The sequence below is a fragment of the Anguilla anguilla genome, chromosome 3 (assembly GCF_013347855.1).
Source record: "Anguilla anguilla isolate fAngAng1 chromosome 3, fAngAng1.pri, whole genome shotgun sequence".
Lineage (NCBI taxonomy): Eukaryota > Metazoa > Chordata > Actinopteri > Anguilliformes > Anguillidae > Anguilla > Anguilla anguilla.
The window spans coordinates 57342373-57363074 of NC_049203.1; the positions used below are offsets into that span (position 1 = coordinate 57342373).

At 37.4% G+C, this 20702-nt stretch overlaps 1 protein-coding gene across 1 annotated transcript; it reads right to left on the reverse strand.

Moving 5' to 3' along the window:
• Positions 1-1565: 1565 nt before the first annotated feature.
• Positions 1566-13221, reverse strand: grk1b (G protein-coupled receptor kinase 1 b). Its single transcript, XM_035411085.1, has 8 exons — positions 13119-13221; positions 9077-9789; positions 6214-6341; positions 5274-5431; positions 4612-4695; positions 4105-4229; positions 2506-2707; positions 1566-1858 (listed from the first exon to the last, which is right to left on the reverse strand). The coding sequence occupies exons 2-8, from the start codon at positions 9773-9775 to the stop codon at positions 1566-1568; spliced, it is 1689 nt and encodes a 562-aa protein (XP_035266976.1). The 5' UTR covers positions 9776-9789; positions 13119-13221.
• Positions 13222-20702: the final 7481 nt, after the last annotated feature.

A 20702-nucleotide genomic window follows, 5' to 3' on the forward strand; every position in this document is an offset into this window, starting at 1 on the left:
ACATGTGTGATAATCATTACAGATAACAGATCACCATTCGAAAGTATGATTTTGTCAGAAACCTTCCAGCCATAACTTTGCTTTAACATTGAACATAGTTTCATCAATGAAAGCATAGCATTGTAAATGTTTTACTGAAATGAATGAACATGATCATGTGACTCAAGTTGGATTAAATTAACGATTCCATTATTTATTGAATAAAGCCTAAATTACAATAGTTTTACTTAATTATATAATTCTGTCACATACACAAGAACCAATAGCATATACCTTGCAAATTCAGTCCTATGCAATCTGTACTATAACTACAGACAATGTATTCTAACAATAGAGCCTGCCATTGCACAAAACTATTTCAGAAACTCTAAATGGAGTGTCATCTTTCTGCAAATAAAATATGTATTCATTATTTAACATAATTTGCAACCAAATAAACAAAAACCGGAAATCCAACATATATTGTCTTCAAATTTGCAAATGCATTAACCTAATAGACTTTCATTTAGGAGGTATTTGCTAATTTGCCTAATTTATTATTATATTTTTGTCAATACTTATGATAGAAAACTTTCCTTTCAGAAAGTGAACACTGTCTGACAAGCATTTCAAATTGCATCTCAGATTTCAGTACGCTTCACTCCTGTTTCATAACTAATTAAACAGTGTCCTTTCCATGAATCCATTAATGCCACATTAGGCTTCAAAAGAACGAATAGGTTTTATCTGCTGATATTTACCATTATTGTTCTCTCTGGAAACCATGGCTTCACTTCGTAATCATTTGACCCTCTAAAGTACAAATCATTAGACTAAAAGTACAAAGAAGGTCCTAAATACTTGAAATCACTGCATTTTTAAAACTGTTTTACATGACATGAAACTTGCTTTACCTTTACATGTATCCACATATCTTGGTTTTTCTATGTACTTCACTCCTCTAGACACAGCTTTTTTAATGTTACAGCAAGACACCACATCTCAACCACAGCTCACCCTTCCCATCATTGCATAGGTTGTGTTTTGTTTGCCATGTCATGGTGTCATTGTGGCCAGCACAGTCACATTCGGGTCAACATATGGCATGGTATGTCTGTAACAGTCTATAATGGTCTGTTGTCTGTAAAACGATACTGGCCAGGATTCATCTGTCCTTATCTTTGATTAAAAATTAAAAGTAAGACTTAAGGACAATCCCAATTAAATAGCAACCAATATGAAGAAGCTTGTAGCCATGCATTGTGCACATTTGTTATACCTCTTTGAAAAATAAAATTTACAAGAATACAGAAGATTTCAACCTAAGGTTTTTGGAAAATTAACTCAGAATAAATCGCATGTGGAAAACTTCAGGAGTCAGTTAACTTATGTACATTGTATTTTGTGAACTATTTTACAGCTGTTGCATGTTTTTTTACAGTTACAAAGGTACTTCACACAGATTTGAGGTGATATAAGGTGTATGATGTGGTCCATAAATATTATGATAGAAAATTTCAATTTTAATTTTGATCCACTGACTTCAGTTGGTCAAACCTTTATCATCTTCCCTCTCCCATCCCCCCTCAAAGCAGCACACAAGCCCCACCCTTGGCCTCAACAGGTGGTACAAAGTTGGGGTCAAGGTCATTTGGCAGCTTTCCATTCCCCGGCCAGAGGTTGAGTTCACCAAACACACCGGTCTCGATCATCTCCTCCTGCCATGGGATGGGAATGTTTCCTGAGGAAAATTCATTGTAGAACTCCGTATCCTTGTTGTCCAGAACCACACCTTTGATAGTACTGAAGGCGCCCACGTCATCAATATTCTTGGCATACACCATTTTTGGATCAGGAACAAAGGGTGGTGTCAGCATGCCTGCGAGGAAAGTTATCAAAAAAGATTTAAAAAAGTGCGTAAAAATGTCTAGATTCTTTCATCAAGAGGGTAGGTGTTAGCAAATTGAGTTTTAATTTTAACATCTATGATTAAAGAGAAGTTAAATGTCAATGATGAAAAGTTTACTGAGGTTTATTTATTAAGCTCAGAAAATATTTTTGATGGTTTTTAAAAAAACAGCCTTTATTATCGTGGCATGGTCATATTAAACCTTTAAAAACAAACTCTGATGCGTTTCAGCATCAAGCTTTTGTCAGGGACTCCCTGACCGAAGCTTGATGTTGAAATGCATCAGAGTTTGTTTTTAAAGGTTTAATATGACCATGCCACAATAATAAAGGCATTTTAAATGTTAAAAATGAGAGTGCCTTGGAGTTTCCTTTGATTTTGGTATCCTGTTGTGTTTACATTGTGAGGATTTATGTGAATGCCATTTTTGTCATTTTTAAAATAAATTGATTATGTTTTGTTTCAATATTTAAGCAGTTATGCATAGATCAGGTTAAAGTTTATATCATGCAAGCTTTAAAAAGCATAAATATCCTCATCCTCATCCTCATCTTTACTGTAGTGTGCTTTACAAAAGTAACAAGAGTGTTTAATGAGGCAACAGTAGTTCTCCCCACCTGCTTCTAGCCGGCCCCAGTTGAGGTTTTTGAAGAAGGGGTGGTTCTTCAGCTCATCACAGGTATCGTTTTTGAACCCAAGTCGTTTCGTGGGATCTTTCTCCAGCAGGCCTTCACACAAAGACTTGCAATCCTTGCTGAAGCTATCTGAGTAGGAGGCCGGGTCATTCAGGATCCGCCGGGTCACCTCAGTGTTTTCCACCTAGATCAGACCATAGTAAACATGGCAGCATGACAATGTCACAATAACCGAATGCAGTGGCCAGTTTAACACTAGAAAGGCCGCTTTTTAAAAACTTCCTATTGCCGCCAAACCTGACGCCGAGCAGCATCAGGCTTGTCCAGCATTACAGCATCAATATCTGCACCCACAACAATCTAATTTGATAAAGATTACAAAACAATATTTTGCAAAAGTTTTTTCTTGATATAAAGGACATTTGTATTTCTAAATTATAGCCATTTTGTTATATAGGCTAAGGGAAAAATGCATCAAAGTGTGTTACAGGCACACTGACAAAAGCGTTAAATTGTGAAAAACAAGACAAAACACAAAATGGAAAAGGTAGTTAAAGAAATACAAAATGTAATATTTAAAAAAAGTAATTTCTTCAGTCATAACAAATTCAACACACTTCTGTTGTCTCCTGCTCCTGCTATTTGGAGTGCACTTTTACACATTATATATACCTTCTCTCCTCTGCTCATCAATTACACAGAGAATGTACAGCTTTGGTGGTTTGTGTGCACACACAAATCAGTTACATTTCAATCAGTTGTCATATAGCCTATTCAGTGTATTTGAAGTCTCTATTTTGGTGAAAAACATTATAAACCTATAATTTCTATAACTACAACACTCGCATTTATTCATCCCCACCCTAAAGTCTTTATCAACTCCATCACAGGATTGCAATGAATGCATTTTGTGTGATTATATGTGCAAAATCTGTTTCAATATCACTTGATAGAGAAATTTGAATCAAAGCACCAGTCATTCGGTTGCTGAATAGCGTGGCAGAGGAGAGAGTGACACATTCACATCAACACCTGCTACCTATAGTCTGACGGGGGATTTTTGTGAAATGGCACAAACTGCCTGTATTTCTTTACTCAGTCAACAATGCTGTTATTTTAAAACACAATATTTAGAAAAAGTCATGGAAAGAGGAGGGTGCTGCATTAACAGTATTGGAGCAATTTTAATTTTGAAGCCTAAATGCCCGACGCCATCGAAGGAGAGTTGCACCTGTTTCTCAGCACTCCTTTGTCTTAGAGAGCGTCACCCTTCACGAGTGAATCTTTACTTCCCTCATTTCCCTTAATGTCTTTTTCCTATATTGTGACCTTACATAATGCAGAAATTTTGGGTGTTGGGGCATGTTTGTCACTGGTGTTTTTTCATGGTGCAATCGGGATTGAATTATTCAATGAGCGCAGTTGTTACAATGTATCCTGTATGAGAAAGAGAAGACATGCGTTCATGTTGTACGTGTATGTGATGTATGCCAATGTGTATGTCAGTGTGATGAAGGCATATTTTACCAAAGCATTGGGTAAATAAATGCATCAAGGAGGAACCTGCGTGTGCAAATATACCTTTTCACCACGAATCCTAAAGGGTCCTTTGGCAGCAATCATTTCATACAGTGTCACTCCCAGGGTGAAGTAATCCACGGTGTAGTCATACTCTTTGCTTTGCAGAAGTTCTGGAGCCATGAATCCTGAGAGAGAGAGAGCCAACAGCACATCAGAAAACTCCTTAAAAATGTATCATTGCCCTACTGTATTTTCAAGCTCACTGGCTGACAGCTAGTAACAATATTATGGAGTTATACATCAATGAAGAATCCCCATGATTCATTCATATATAAAGAACACCATTTTTGGCAGGTGTCACAGGTGAGCTGTACCCAGCTCTTGTTAAATCAGATGTTTTACATTCCAAATGACATTGATTGCCAACAATTCAACTAACTGAGGTGAAGATTTGATTTTTAAAGAGATATTTTCAATGATGTGAAATGTTGAAATAGTGCTTCTAGTGGAATGGTTAAGTGTTTTTTTGAATATGGATTGATTAGTCGATATATGTATTTTACTGACCTGGTGTTCCGGCATAGCCTTTTGTTTTGTCTTTACCGGGTTTCAGCTCCACAGCCAGACCCAAATCTGACAGCCTCACATGCCCTGTTACAGAATACATGGCAGTAAAACTAGAGTGAAAACAGGTGAAGAGGGACAGTAATGTTTCTTCAGATGGAAGAATCTACCAGAGAATACGCTAAAAAAGGGCCACATCCGGTCTATGGTCACATCTGAGACACTGGGACACAGAGGCAAGAGGAAAAGATGAAGGAATAATGTGAGACCAAATTTGGCTAGGTTCAGCATCAATCTTGGGTCTTTACATCTGGATATCAGACTAGGCATTGCAATAAAGGTTAGGTATAGTGATTAGAGCCTTTTAACATGTAAATGTATTTTTTCACCTACCAGGAAGGTATCTCTAAATTCAGCTGAAAATTGGGGGGACTCAACACATAAAGCTGTTTCTGTAAAATGGTAAAACATCTGCACATGTAAATACCACAAAATAAAAGCTAATTGTCTGTAGTTTTGTCTCCTTTATTTATCATTTGATCTCAAATCCAAATGCCTCAAGTCTTTAGCAAAAATAACTAATTTCAGCCCACTGCTACCATACATTTGGAGGGCACTGTATTAGAGGTTGAATCAACAAAACAGGAGATAGACGATGGTGGGACCTGCATCATCCAGTAGCACATTCTCTGGCTTCAAGTCCCTGTAGACGATCCTGTGCTGATGAAGGTGCTCTAGACCACAGATGATCTGGGCTGTGTAAAAGCATGCTCTTGGCTCCTTGAACCCAGGGTTCTTCTCATCTACGTTGTACATGTGATACCTACACATAGAGTAAAATGCATTTTTTTTCTCCAGTCATCCTTTCTAGTTTCATTTCATGCACAGTGCCTTTGTATTTTATTTTTCCTGGTATGAAGCAAACAATCAATCAAATTTATTGGTCATGTTTTACAAAAAATCTGCCACTGTACACTTTACAGTATATCTCTGGCCCAACCCATACTATAGCCAAAGGCAATGATAAGGAAAAGCTCCCTGGATGGTATGTACTGTAGGAAGAAACCCTAGGAGGAAACCAGACTCAATAGGTGGAGACCACACTCCTCTGGCTAGAACCTGATAGCAAATGCAGCAGGGAGTGAAACACTCCAGCAGGCTGAACTGGGTCTTTCATTGCACACTGCTGAATAATAACTTTATCCTGCTGTATGCTAGCTGTCGACTTCACTGCCTGCACACAGATTAGCCATCAGGATGATCCCCTAGACTGATTAGCAAAGAGATTAGAACAAGGCCACTGGAAAGGCCAGGGTATGTGTGTTTGTGTGTGTGTGTTTGAAAATTTGAAAATGCAAGAAAGTGAGTCCATGTTTGCAGCTAAGTTCACTCTACTAACATGCTTCCTCTTCCTCCTCACCTGATCCTTGTCACAGATCCTAGCTGCATTCCAATCACTCTCTTTGTAACACACACACACACACACACACAAACACATGCACACTATTGTCCCATGCAACACTGATTTCAGATCGCTTTATGTCTTGCAATGTACTCCCCACAGGGAAATGATCTTTGACCATGGCTATGGTCGTGAGTGTGCACCTGAGGTCTCCTCCATTCATGATGGTCATGACCAGGCAGAGGTCATTTTTGGTCTGGAAGGCATATGCCAGTGTCACAATGAAGCGGCTGTGCACCTTCGCCAAGATTCTCTTCTCAATTATCGCACCCTGAAAGACATGGTAAGCATAAATGTAGACAGATCCAATTCATTCTAATACAAATACATCCTGCCAGTTCAGGAGCAAGGTGCTATTCATTGTTAAAATCAATTGTATTCTCTCAACTGACGAAAATGTAAAGAAAGTTAATTTATGTTCTCTCCCTTATTTTTGTTCTGAAGGTTAATGAACATAACTTTTTATCATTTGTAACCATATAATATTTTCCACCACCAAATATCAATCAGATCATTACTAGTAGCACAGAATTAGATAGGTATTGATTTCTTGATTATTATAATTCTATACAGAAAATAATTGGACTAGACCACATTACCAGTTTGAAATAAACTGTACACCTTGCTTAAGATAGACTTAAAGATAGTGTACAATATCTGACACAGCTTTGCCTTTTGGCCATTGCATGGGGTTTCAGTCATGACTAACTTGGAATAAAGCCAGCTTACTGACAACTGACATGCATGATTTTACCTTTTCTTTTAGTTGATTTAAGAAACCACTTTATCCTGATTTAAATGAATGAGACAGCATATTACAAATTCTTATTTTTAGTGTAGATAACATATTTTTATTTTTATTTAATTATAGATTTTTTAAAAACAAAATACAAAGCCTAATCAAAACTAAGGAAAATAATTATTTGTTATGTCAGCATCTGCTGGATGTTGAATAATAATTATAATAATATTATCATAATCATAATGAGGTTAAGCACATCTATGAATTCCGTGATATTACATTTCTGGCATTTGTCAGACGTTCTCATCCAGGGTGACTTACAACAAGAAGACAAGTTCATAAATCGGGGTTAAGAGCAACAGTAACCCTAGAGGTGGGAGGTAAATAGGCTACTCACAAATGTGAAAACCGAGGATCAACTGTAAACTAGTTAAGCCTGTTAAGCAAAATACATGTGTTATATTATGATTCATTGCTTTTTATTTTGTTATTGATGACGTTTTTGATGGCTGCAAAATTATATTTGCAGCAAACATCTGTTACTGCTGGTATTTGACAGGGGTCTGCCTAGTTCTTACAAAATTGCATATGGAACTATTTAGTAGGCCATCCTAACGTTTCTCAAAAGTTGACCAACAAAAACATAAATAATAATAATTTAAATCATTGAAGCTGCATAGCGGTATTCATGCCAATCATCACCTGTTTTTTCACTTATTTAGGGTGAAGAATGAAAATTACATTTAAATCAGTATACTGTAACTCAGCACATTCAATTCACATGACATAATACCCCAAACATATTCAGTGCTCACAGTAAAATGTATTTTAAGCATATTATGTGATATGTTACTTGACATTTTGTGGACCTGCTCTCTGGACTGGTTTAGGACAGTGTATGTAAAAGGTTAATCTAGTAACGCTTTGACAAGCAGGAGAACAATTACAAAAGACACTTTTTCTTCTTCTCTGACCTCGCAGCTTTTCTCAGCTGCCCACAAGCCTCTTTGCATTGAGTAAATACAGCCTGCTTAGAGTTTAAACTAATTCTCTGCACTTAAATAACTCACATAATCTCACCTTTCACCTCACCACTTTAATCTCTTTCATTCTTACTCTCCCTCTCTCCTGTTTCTAACTCCGCCCCGCTTGCCCATCAGCATTGCATACTGACAGGACAGAGGATGGTTTCCGTTAGGGATGTCATATATGTCTTTGCGCACACATAAATATTGATTACTATGGATTTAAATCTGTCCCAGGATTTAGCTGGAAGATGAGCTGTTAATGTAATTACTTATCAAGGAAGGCAAAGTGGCTTGAGTATGCTTCAGTTATTGTTTTGTTGTTCACACTTTTCACTTTCACTACCTTACAATACCAAGCCAGTAACATAAACAATTATACGCTAGCTTGCTTCCCTCTCAACTGAATGTATTGCCTCTGTTCAAATAATTGATAGTGTTCTGAAATCATGTATGCTATGCATGAATGCAGCCGTATTGTAACATTACAGTATCTCTTCATTTTACTTTATAATGTCTATGAAACAGACAGACAGACGTGCACAGTCATTTTCTCTCTCACACACATATGGAGACATATACACCAACATAAAGACTAATCTGGGGGTGGAAGAATCAATGAGTGATGGAAGAACAAGGATTACTATTGGGTAGTCTTGACCTGTGTGTGCATGTCTGTGTGTGTCTTCTTGGCTGTCTGACCACACCCAGAAGTAAGCAATAAGCCTCCAGAGATAGCCATGATTTGTGTATATCAATGATTGAACTTATATTAGATTATATAATTAATTAAATTGTACATTGTAATATCAATATTTAGTGAGATAGTCTAATTAAAAAGTTAAATTATAATTTGTTTATTACAAAAATGATCAAAAGCCTTTATTAAATGGACTAGAACAAGGCTAAACCTACTTTCCTGCCCTACCAATGAACACCTTATTTAGATGTTTGATTATTATTTGTCATAATTTACCTCTCCTAATAAAAATGTCAATTAAGCATTTTGAGCTGACAAAAAAGGTCAATAAACATTTTGAACTTCCAGAACCGGAAGAGCCCATGGTAAGACTTGATCATCAGGGATTAAAAAATCACATCAGTCAATAGGACACCAAGATCATGAATGGCAAATACGAGAGAGGCTAAACAAAAAATATCATACTAATAAATGGGATTTACAGTGTAAATGCAAAAGAAAGAGCTGAGGTGATGAATGGAGTCCTGTCTCTTCCCTACCTCGTAGCCCTTGCGTTTCTTCAGCCTCTTCTTGTTCAGCTTCTTGTTGGCATACATCTTGCCTGTGGCCTTCATCTGACAGGCATGCACTTCCCCAAAACCTCCTTTGCCAAGCACTCGGAAATCCATGAACCACTCCTCATTTACTGACTGGCCCTCTAGCCATTTAAACTGCACATAGCGCAGGAAGTACATACTTTTCTTGAAGCCAGTGAGGGCACTGGTCTCCAGGTGCTTGAGCAACTGCTTCTCACTCTCCTTGAACAGGTCATTCCGGATGTTTGTGTAGTCCGCCTTGACACGGGCGATGGCCTTTTCCTCTAGGAATTTGCAGGAGGTCTTGGAGGCAGAATCATAAAACTTGTTGACAATCTTCTGGGCCTTCTGCTTTCGATCCTTCTCGTCCGAGACATTGTAGTCCTCCATGTCCTTCCACAGTTCACAGGAAGGCTTATGGGTGGCCTCGCTTTCCAGGTACTGCTGAAAGAGACGCTTGCCAATAGGCTGTTTAACGCACATGCTGTCGAAGGCTGAGTCTACTGTAGTCTTCATGTTCTCGCACTGCTTGATGTGGGGTAGATACAGCTTGGCACGCATCTTCTTGTCTCGCATGGTGGCTGCTGCGCCGCCATCCACACTTCCACGAGCTGCCACATAGGCCGAGTTGGCCACCACTGTCTCCAAACCACCGATATCCATGATGGAGCTATGACCTGAGAGGGAATGGGAAAAGAAAGAGGAGAAGAGAATCATATCATGTCTGCTTCATTGCCATTTTACCATGCTTCATTCCATTATATTACATTCACATTGCATTACATTAATGCCATGCTAGCCAAGCATGGGGGGGGGGTGTGGTCCCTTTTAGAACTCATTAGCTTCTCCCTAGTGTCTACTCCACTGATTGTTATAAGCAGTGTCAAGGCGTTCATTGCCAAGGTAAAACACCAACAACTGATACAAGATCAAGAGAGCCTCACATGATCAAATGACTTATGCACTTCTATAGACTTTTTCCAGAATAGTGAGCCAAATGGCATTCAGGCCAATGGAGAAATCCACAGACTCCAGTATTTAACAAACCAATATTTTTAGTATTTGAAGATGCAACACCAATATTGAACATTACAATGCAATAGATTCACAGAATGAGTTTAGAATGATCTGAGCTATGTATATTAATAGACCATGCTATGTATGACACATTTAATTTCAATCGCTTAGCTTTTAACTTTTCAAATAATCTTTAATCATTAACAGCTGGTTATAGTGACAACTATGCACAAGTTATATGGAAAAATGGAAATGGAAACAAAGTAACTATATTGTGATAAAGGTATTAATGAAAAAAAATGAATTTCCCGCAGAGAAATTATCCTCTTATGAATATCCTGGTATATTCTAAGTGGTCCCCAGAAAGGTACCATTTTAAATTAAGGAATTGAGCTGCTGAAAATCCAATTTTCTGTAATTCCAATCTTAGCCATAGAAAATAATCTATGGACAGACTGTTCATACACACAATGGGCCTGGCATATGCGCCTAAATACTGATTTTCCTAAGTTAGCTTTATTAGAAATCCAGCTCATTAAATATGAATATTTGTTTTTCTGATGTTGCAAAGTGGCCATACTTGATTACACTCAGTTCACCAGTCATACAAAAATATATTTGCTCATCCTGTGTCAGCAGGCACTTAGTGTTGTAAACTCTGCATAGCCATCCTCTCTTTTTCTGTGTATCTTTGGGTGACATCTCTGTTTCATTGCATCATTGGCCCTGGACTGCAAGCCTGCCACAGAGTTCGACATCCCTGCTATAGACTCCAGCTAATTCATCCATTTCTGGGAAGTGTGCAGAATTTACAGATAAATTACACTCATATCTGACTCATACACTCAGTCTGTCCAAGATAAATTAAAAGTCTAACTTTTTACGTGGAAAGTGTTTGATAGATGAAGTGTAAGACACTGCTTTTCCTGGATTTTATAGCCTGCAATTCCATTGAAATCCATTGTAACACATTCACGTTATAATCATTTAACACCCTTATTCAGAGTGACATACACAGCATCCATTTGTTTAATGATCTATTGATATAACTGCATATTTACTGAAGCAATTCAGAATGAGTACCTTGCTCAACAGTACAAGGAAATTGCCTCACCTGTAAATTGAACCTCTATCCTTGGAGCCACAAGTCCAGTTCTCTAAACATCATTTTACATTGCCACAGTGTGGTCCATGACAGAATGATTTAAATAAAGGCATTACTTAAATTTAATACCCAATTATTATGAATTGAATTGTAGATTCTGTTTTATTTCATTTAGCTGAGCTGGGCAAATCATGTTCTGTTGCTGATGATAGTGATAATACCTTAATTAAAATAATATTGGTAATGATACATCAATATGTTACTGTCATGTATTATGTGATTTGAGCACTACACTGACATGACATGATTTCTCGTAATTTCTATTCATTTGTTATAATTAAATTGCTAAAAGATGTGATTCAGGGGAGCTTAAACGTAATTCATTTTAATGATTTAATGATTTTTCAGGATTGCTCAACAGATGGATTGAGGTTGCCATATTGGCATCTTGCTACTGAAAGTTTCAGGCCAAAAGAATGAGGCTGCAGAACACTCCTGGGCTTCATTGAGTGTAAACACATTTGTATAGACATACTACACAAGACCTCTCATTCTTTTATTGAGTCAAAAACAACAATAAAAAGAACCGCCCCCTTCAATCATTATTATCTGATGATTCACACTTTACATGTTGGCCATTATTTATTTAAACATGCATTCAAAAATATTTATCAAACAGAATGAATTAACTATATTTGTGTCTTATAACTCCATAAGTTTTTGCACTGTAATGTAATGCAATGCAAACTTTATCAATTGCTCTCAGAAGTGGTTATTGCCAATGTTGCACTAATGTTTAGTTAATATGAGTCAGTGTGCATTTGAAATGCTCTGTGTTAACTTTAATGTCCCTAAGAGCAGTCTTGTATGGGGATAGGGACTCTATGGAAGTCATCTCTGACTTTGGATACCTGTAAAGTTCATTAAAGGATTACATTAAAGGCTCAAACATGCTCTCCTTTTCAAATGCCTTGCCATGTTAGTCTCTGAAAAACATGACAACCTCCATTCGATGCAAAGTATGTACAGTATCAGCACCTTTAGAACATCCTAAGGGCACTCACTGCAATGTACGTGCTGTAGCTTTAAATTGTGCTTGTGCTTGATTGTTTTTCCAACAAAGCTTATCAGATACAGATCCAACTAGGTACTTTGGTTCTTGATCAATTAAATTGCTGCTGGATCAATATTTAAAGAAATCTCTTGTGGACTAAACTGAGTTTTTAACAACTGTGCAACAAACTGTTGCAAGTGGTTAAACCAGTATTAAAGAACATCTACAGACCCAGGTAGTCTCGCATTTGGCGACATTGACAGGAGTGCTACAGTACAGTAATTATAGTTTTGATTTTGGAGTTCTAGCATGTGAATGCTTCATTTGTTGTTTAATTATAATGACAGCTTTTACTGTTGCTGATTACAGTTATTTATCCTGTTAGCTAAAGCTCCTACAGCCATACAAATATAAATCAAACATATAGCTAACCTGAAAAGAAACCGGTCAAGTTTTGTCTCAAATATATAATGAATGACTAACTATGTTGTTGAAGGGACAGACTTTTTGAATGCCAATATTTTTCTTCAGTGTAATGGTAGATGGACAGAAATTTAGCCTAACAGAAGGTAACTGGTATGTAAACTAATCATAAAATTCAAATATTTAAAAAGTTCAGAAATTAAATCTATGAAAGAAGCTCAGAAAAGCACAGGTTTGTTTTCTAGATGCCACCTGTTCAACACATACAACTTTCACAGAGTATTCCCTATCCTCCCACACCCGCATACAAAGTACATAAAATCAAGTACACAAAATATTTACAAATTATGCACAAGTTTTACTATAAAACATTGACACATCATTGAATTCAGTGAGGTGGAACTTACTTCGCTCTTTTGTTCAGCAATGGATGCCAGGAGAAATCGTACAAAAACAAAATCCAGTCAAGATTTTTTTGCAGTCCCCTTTTTTTGTTTTCCCTGTTTTATTTTCCTTTAAATGTATGTAAGTTTGGAATCCACCACATTCTATTTAACCAGCGTTGCTAGACCAGTCATTCCTTCTTCTCATTCACCCCCTCCCTCCCTTTCTCTCCTCTCCTTCTTTTCTTCCTTCACACAGGGCAGGATGTTCAGAAACAGACAGAATACAGGCTGTGAATCTGAAATCCTGCTCCATAGTTCGTCAGCTTGGGGGGATTACAGTCCCACATCTTAGGGAAGGAGACTTGTCATGCACTATTAGGGTAAGTCTGCTGGAGGGTTGATGGCTGATGAAGAGGCTTTGGAAACTCTGAAGCCCCCAAAGAACAACCCTTCCTTCACCCCCCCACCCACCCACAACCCAGAAGCCCACTCACCTTTCCTTCCTTCTTGGTCCCCCACTCTTCATGATCCTATACTTCAGAATTAGCCAATGGGGATGGGGGCATGGTACCAGAACAAGAAATATTTCTTGTGTCATGATAGTCTCAGGGTCTCTACTGCAAAGCCTCCAACTGAGACATTGGGACAACAAAGTATGATAGCCAAAGAGAATTTCCATCACTCGCTGACAAATTTTGTATGCACAAAAGAGCATCTCTTTCCATTTTCTGGTTTCCCTAATAATAAAAAATACATGTAAAAGCAAAGAGTTTGCTAAATTAAATTTCAAACTAAGGGACGACCTCCCAGGTACTGTTTCATTTCACCAGAGACTCTGTGAGTGCAGACCTTAGCATTATTGCAACTAACATACTGTAGGATGCATGCAATGATCAACATATGAAGACAAGTAATGGCCCAACCTCAAAAAAAAAAACTCATTGGTAATTTAACATTGTGTTAGAACGCAAACAGCACTTTGTGCAAGATGGCAAACATGAACTATACATGGTATGGATTAATCCACGGCAATCCTTTGAAATTTATGGATGGCTCCAATTGTAGCAGTGTGGACATGACAGTGTGGACATGAGAGGATCAGTAGAAAACCTTGATGGGTATCAAGTTGGACCTCCAATAATATACACCCAAATTAATTTGATTATTTGTTTATTATTTGATTATTAGCCAACACACAAGGTACATATATGTAAACATTACAGAACATATATGTAAACATTACATGCCTACAGCAGCAACGCTATGCAAAGCCTTTGTCTGTCAGGTTGCTATCCATAACAGATCCCTGTGTCCATGTACACATTCCACTCCTCTCCACTCCTCAGGACTAATATCTAGTGCTACAGAAAGTATCTGCTTACTGAACTGGTGTCGGAGGTCAATCCTAGGTCTACGAAAGGCTTCAGATGAGCACTATCGGAAGCTGAAAGAAGGAGGTGATGCGGAAGATCAAGGAGAGGTGGATTAGTTTACCGTCTGCCAAAGATCTTGATGCTAAGAAGAGTGAACATAGGTGCGTCACAGGGAGATCCTACACTGATCCTGGTTGCTCCTGTTTATGATATCCCGCATTGTTATTAGCATCAGATGTATACACCTGCAATTAATTTAGCCGGAATCATGCAGTACACTAGCAGCTGACATGAGATGGGTTTTTATAGTGCTCCAATAGTGCTGTGTCAGTGTTGTCATGATGTTATAACTTGACAATACTATCAGAATACTTAGGTTGCTTTCTGTCAAAATGTAAGATTTTCTTTTTACATCAGACTATGTGTATGCCAGTCCTTGTATGTGCATTTGAGTGGTGGGGGGCAGGGAAAGAGTCGGGCTATTATTTGCTTATGTTATTAGCAATCAGCAAAATGTCATTTGCTCCTTATCCTATTTGGTAGCTAAGGTTTATGAGTGGTGAGAGGCCACTGCACCATACTCTAAATCCAGCTCAGCATTCAGCCTGTCAGTTGACAGAGAAAACAAACACAGTAGTGTGTATTCTGACCTGAGCAAAGGAGATGCTGTTGTACCGTCTTCATACTGTCACGTGTAATGCTCTTTCAATAGATTATGTTTTTCCACAAACTGAAGCAGACAGCTTCTGTTGAAGTTGGAAGTGATGTAGTCTGACCCTTTTTTTTACATGCTTTGCTCATTCTTCTCAATATGATGCTTCTCAGATGCATTTGTGAATCAACTATATCAAAAAACATGATAACCTTGTTGGTCTAGCTGCTAATGCACTATTCTTATTATCAAGATAATTATTAATCCAGTATTCTTGCTGTTAAGATTTTTGCCATTGCCATTCTTATTGTTAACAAATATTTATTTATTTATGTTATTTTTATACTTCACGTTTATCCTTTATGTATCGAGGAGAGGATCTCTTTTTCAAGGGCCCCTGCCAGGAAAGCAACAAACACCAGTAAAACTGCACATGCATATGCTAGACAACATTAAAATGACAACACAGTAAAACAGTGCTGTTAAAACAAATGCTTAAGCTTTAGTCTGTCGTGCATGAAAACAGGGATACTCTTCAGTTATTGTTAGAAAAATGTAATCTTTGAACTTTGCAGATGGTATCAGCAGATCCAGTTTTATCAGTTGCTGTATGTTCCAACACCAAGGTGCACAATTATTAAAAGCTGTCATACCAAGATCAGAGCATGGAGGGAAACTCTAAAAAGTAACAGCTCATTAGAGTGAAGTTGATATACATTTCTTCACATTAAAATGGCTCTCATCTATAATAAAAATAGAGTCCCGACATTCAGGGCCTTATCCTAAACCTTTTGTCTGGCCCCATGACTCACAGTCGGCAGGTAAGTTGCCATAGCACTTATGACAAAAGGTATTGGGCTCTGTAGTATCCTGTTGATATTCTTAATTCTGCCATCTAATCATATTTGCCTAATTGGCTATTTAAATGCTCTTTTTCCACATCACCTGTGTGTTCTGACCCACTTGACTGATGAACACCACCCAGGTGGGTGCTCAGCATTTAATCACACCCCTTTACTACAAAGTTATTTCTAAATATTATTATTTCATTAGCCTACATCTAATGACATGTATTACTATCCTGTCAAATGTTGAAAATTATGTAAAAAGTGATTCTGCCTCCAGTGTTTTGCCAGGAGTATATTTTAAAATCAAATATATGAATTCACCTCATTCCTTTGAAAAAGGTTGGATGAAAAAATACATTTGGTTTTATTTTCAAATTTGAAACATACCATATATATTGTAGAGTGTTTAGCAGATGTTCAAGCACAGACAAGAGAGGCTAGCGGAGCCACAGATTACTACACAGTGGACCAGGGGAAACCTCCGCTGGCTGTGTTAATCTTGGCAATTGGTCTAGTTTCTCTGACACTTCGACTGGGCACAAACACTATATTCAACAGAGACGTTCCTCTTCTTGTTTAACAGTGTCCCAATGACACCAAACACAAAGGGAGATCTGAACATTGCAGTGGCCAGACCAATTCCCACCATTAGAAGGCAGCTCCAGGATAGCAGATGGAGAGCATTCTATAGCTACAGGGAAAGGTCCCAACCATGCCATTTTGCGTAAGTGCACAAGTTGGAGTTGTGATGGTACTGACTGTAAGTCAGAATGGATAAATATCACAGTTATAGTAATGTAAGCATCCTTTTTTTTGTTTTGTTTTACATATTACTAGTTGATCCTACTTACTATTGCTTCATTAGGACACAGGGATCCCATTACATCCCATACCAAATTAAACCATGCCAACAATATCTGTACAGGCAGGAAGCACTAGAAAATTATTTTTTAAATCTGGGAATTTTTATTTTTATTTACTTATTTTATCCATTTGATTATTTTAACCTTAAATTGCGTCTTAAATTTTGGTGTGCACTAGTCTCCATTGTTTTATTGTTTTACTTTTTTCTTGCTGTACATTGCTTGTTCTCAATCACATTTGCATTTAGATAGAAAGCACTTCTAACTGCATTTACTTGTGTGAATGGTGCTATATAAATAAAGTTATATTGACTGATGAAAGAACATGTGTGCAGTACTCTAATAACATACTCACTGCAGACATCCATTGTGCCATAACTAAAAGACCTTTAAACCACTTATAACCATACATGCAATCTCCAAGGCACTTTTTTAAATAACAAATAGCCAAATGTGGCTGGTTCCAGAGCCCTCAGTCTTTCAAATGATATATTACAACTGACTTGCCAATCTTCCACAGGCTAATTCTAATTATTAAAAGTTAGAAAAAAAAAATGTATATCTCTCAGGAAGCTGCAAGGTCCTATGACAAAACCCGGAAAGGTTTCTAAAACTCATACAAATGGCAGAATCTTTCTGGAGTTCTCTATATGACAGAGGTGTTTTAATTCCAGTGAGCTGCACAAAGCAACAAATCTTTCCAGAAATGTCAATAAAACCGAAGTGTTCCACATCCCAACATTTCTGGGACATTTAGCATAACTTGCAGGAGTATGTAAACTGAATTAGTGCAGGAACTAAAATCCAGAAGACTCCCAAAACTTCCAGAGGCTTGGGCTGCCCTCCACTTCAGTGTTTCAGAGACTTGACTTGACAGTGTGTCACAGAAATGTTAATTGCATGCTGTCTTTTAACGGCATTATTTATTGTGAATTAAAAAACCCCATGAACACCCACATGGATGAATATTTGACACAGAAAAGCTCTGTTTTGAATTCTGGGACTTTAAGGCAAACAATGATATCCATAGAGCAGTTGTGTAAATATAGTAAGTGTTACCACAAGCTCAATTCTTAATTGTGTAAACCAATTAAAGGGAGGAAGGTAAAACTGGGAACAGGGAATACCCAGACACTTTTAAAGAGGTCTACTCTTGAGAAGATTACAGTCTCCTTGAAAATCGTACAACCAGGTTACAAAGGCCACTGAGCTCTTCATCCTGGTTTTTAATAGCTCTGCCCAAGATGTAGGCTTTATATTTAGAATAATGAAAAGAAAGGAGAGGGAGCCATGACTGAGAGGAAGCTGGGAGTCAAGCTGAGGAGTAAAGCAGTAGTGCTATTCAAAAGGACCATTGCACCAGGTACATAGGGTTTAATAAGGCCTGTAGAATGTCACATACTGTAAACAAAAGTCCAAAATTTTGAGACATTTTCATTGATATGCAGCATGCATCTATTATGCAGCGCACCATGGATCTGTTTTAGTTGCCTCTTTTTTTTACTATTCAGAAAATTCTTTGTTTTACAAGATGGTCACAAACAAGGTTTACTACCCCAAAGCCAATTGCAGTCCTTTTCAGGCAAACAATAAAGGTGGTAGACAGGAAGACTTCAAAATTATGCCTTCAATATTGGGGATTACAGCAAAAATTGAGATAAAAAGAAGTTCAAAAATGTTTATGGCTGTTTTTTCTCACCTACATTGTACATATTTCTATGAAAATGCAAAATACAAGATTCTGTATATGTGAGAATCCAAGAAGCTGACTCACTTTTTTTCTATCTGGCTTTAAATAATTCACAAATGTAATAAATTACATTTCAGCAATCAACCTGATAATACGATGAGAATGTGTCAACATTGTCCAGTTAGCACATTCATTTAATTCTTAGTTCTTCAGCATCCCCTAGTGGTGTAAAAAATAAGCCACATTAAAAATTTACTCTATTACTAGAGTTAGAAAATACTTAACAGAGACAGAACATTACGTGTTTGCCAAAATCCTCTCAAGATAAGCATGTTGTGAATCACAATGTCCTGTACTTCAATAATACACGTGTGCAAATATGGTGATGATCAGTGACAATGGTCATGAAAATTAAGGCTTTGGTTATTCCAATAACATCTGTTATTTACATCATCCAGATACAGCTCCAGATCTGTCAGTTCACACAGTATTGTCATCTTTTGTTTAGCTTTCTATCATTGTCTACCATTATGCATGTGTCAGGTAATAACCAAGTATGGCTTAGTGCTTGTAGGCAGAATCTATGGGCTGAAATTAGTTGCAGCATAGACTGAATTTGAATTGTATAACCTGAATGCATTGCATAATTTCTAATGTGTAAACTGAATTATTGTATTTTAAAACTGATTTGAATTCAATTTCAGCTTTCTATAACTCACATCCAGGTACTTAGAAAATGAGCAAAGATTCAGTTGAACTGCAAGCAGTGATTAGCACCTAAAATGGTACCAATATTGTTTCTAGCCTCTTTTGGTATTGAGGGGCCGCAAAAACAAACAGCAACTGAAGAATGCTGCTGGCCTGAGAGGACATCATCAGAGCATCAGATGTCTAAGAGTCACAGGGTTCAGGCAGTCATCGAATGCCAAGGCCTTGCAACCCAGCAAGAACTAAATAAGACTAGCTAACATTATGTTTTGTCCCACTAAAGTAGGGAAATGGTGTGTAAAAAGAGCTGCAATTCCTAGTTGTTTTTTATTTTGAAAGTATGTGAAAGCCTTTGGTAGATCCTTTCATAGGAATAGCACCCATGGATACCTGTTTTGGCCTCAAAACTGATATAAATAGTATACATATAAATAAGTATAAATAGTTATTTGTCCTACAAAATTAATCTTGATCTAGATTTTATCATTTAATTCCCAATTTAGTGTAGCACAGAAGTTAGATTACGTGTTGCTTGAGGTTACAACACAAAGCATATATATTTAAAACATAATTTTCTTGTTTCCACAGAATTTAGTTGTTGTTTATTATAATTTTATTTCTATAGCACGTGAAACTGAAAATATTTGCATTTGTATAGTTTAACTTGCAGTTATCACTGAATCAGTGCCTACATTTTCATGGCTATGCGATTGCATTATGAAGGTATTCAATATTGGCTCTGCCACAATTCCTGGAATGATAAATACAAAAATAAATACCAATATATTTAGCAAACATTGTCTGTGGTATTTACATTAATTATTGGTGAGCAGCCATGGAAGTCAAGACTGATAACCCTTGAAAATTCACATCTGCATAGATCCATATCTGGCCATTTAGTCTTTCCATCTTTCCAGTAGCCTACTCCTGGGTTTTACTCCGATTGTAGATAGTAGCCTACGTGTAGTTAAACTTCCACGTTAATGCTCTAAAAACATACCAAGCATATGACTTTTATTTGTGTCTGTAGGCGCATGGGTGCATTATTTCGGTCAATAAACAGCTGCAGTGGTGAGGAAACGGAAATTCCGCTGAGTCATCATATTAGCATAGCTTGCTAGCTAACTTACTAGCTTTGCTTAGGACGTTAGAATGAAATACCAGCAAACGGAAGCCTCTTGTATATCAGTTGTCAACCCAGCTTATTTTCGTCTAATGGTTTTATAAAATCTCACACACACACTGTTTGGATGACAACGAAAACCACGTCAAGATCGCTTTTTATTACCAAATTCAAGACAACTATCTGCTATGTTAATACAAGCACTCATTCCCGTCGGGATGTTTTAATACAGTCATCGCTGCCACACTACCGTAAAACAACAAGTGTGTGCGGCAGACCTTCTGCCGTACAACAGAGCTGACTGCTGCGCGGCAAAAACGTCATTGAAATAAACTGTATACGGGAAAA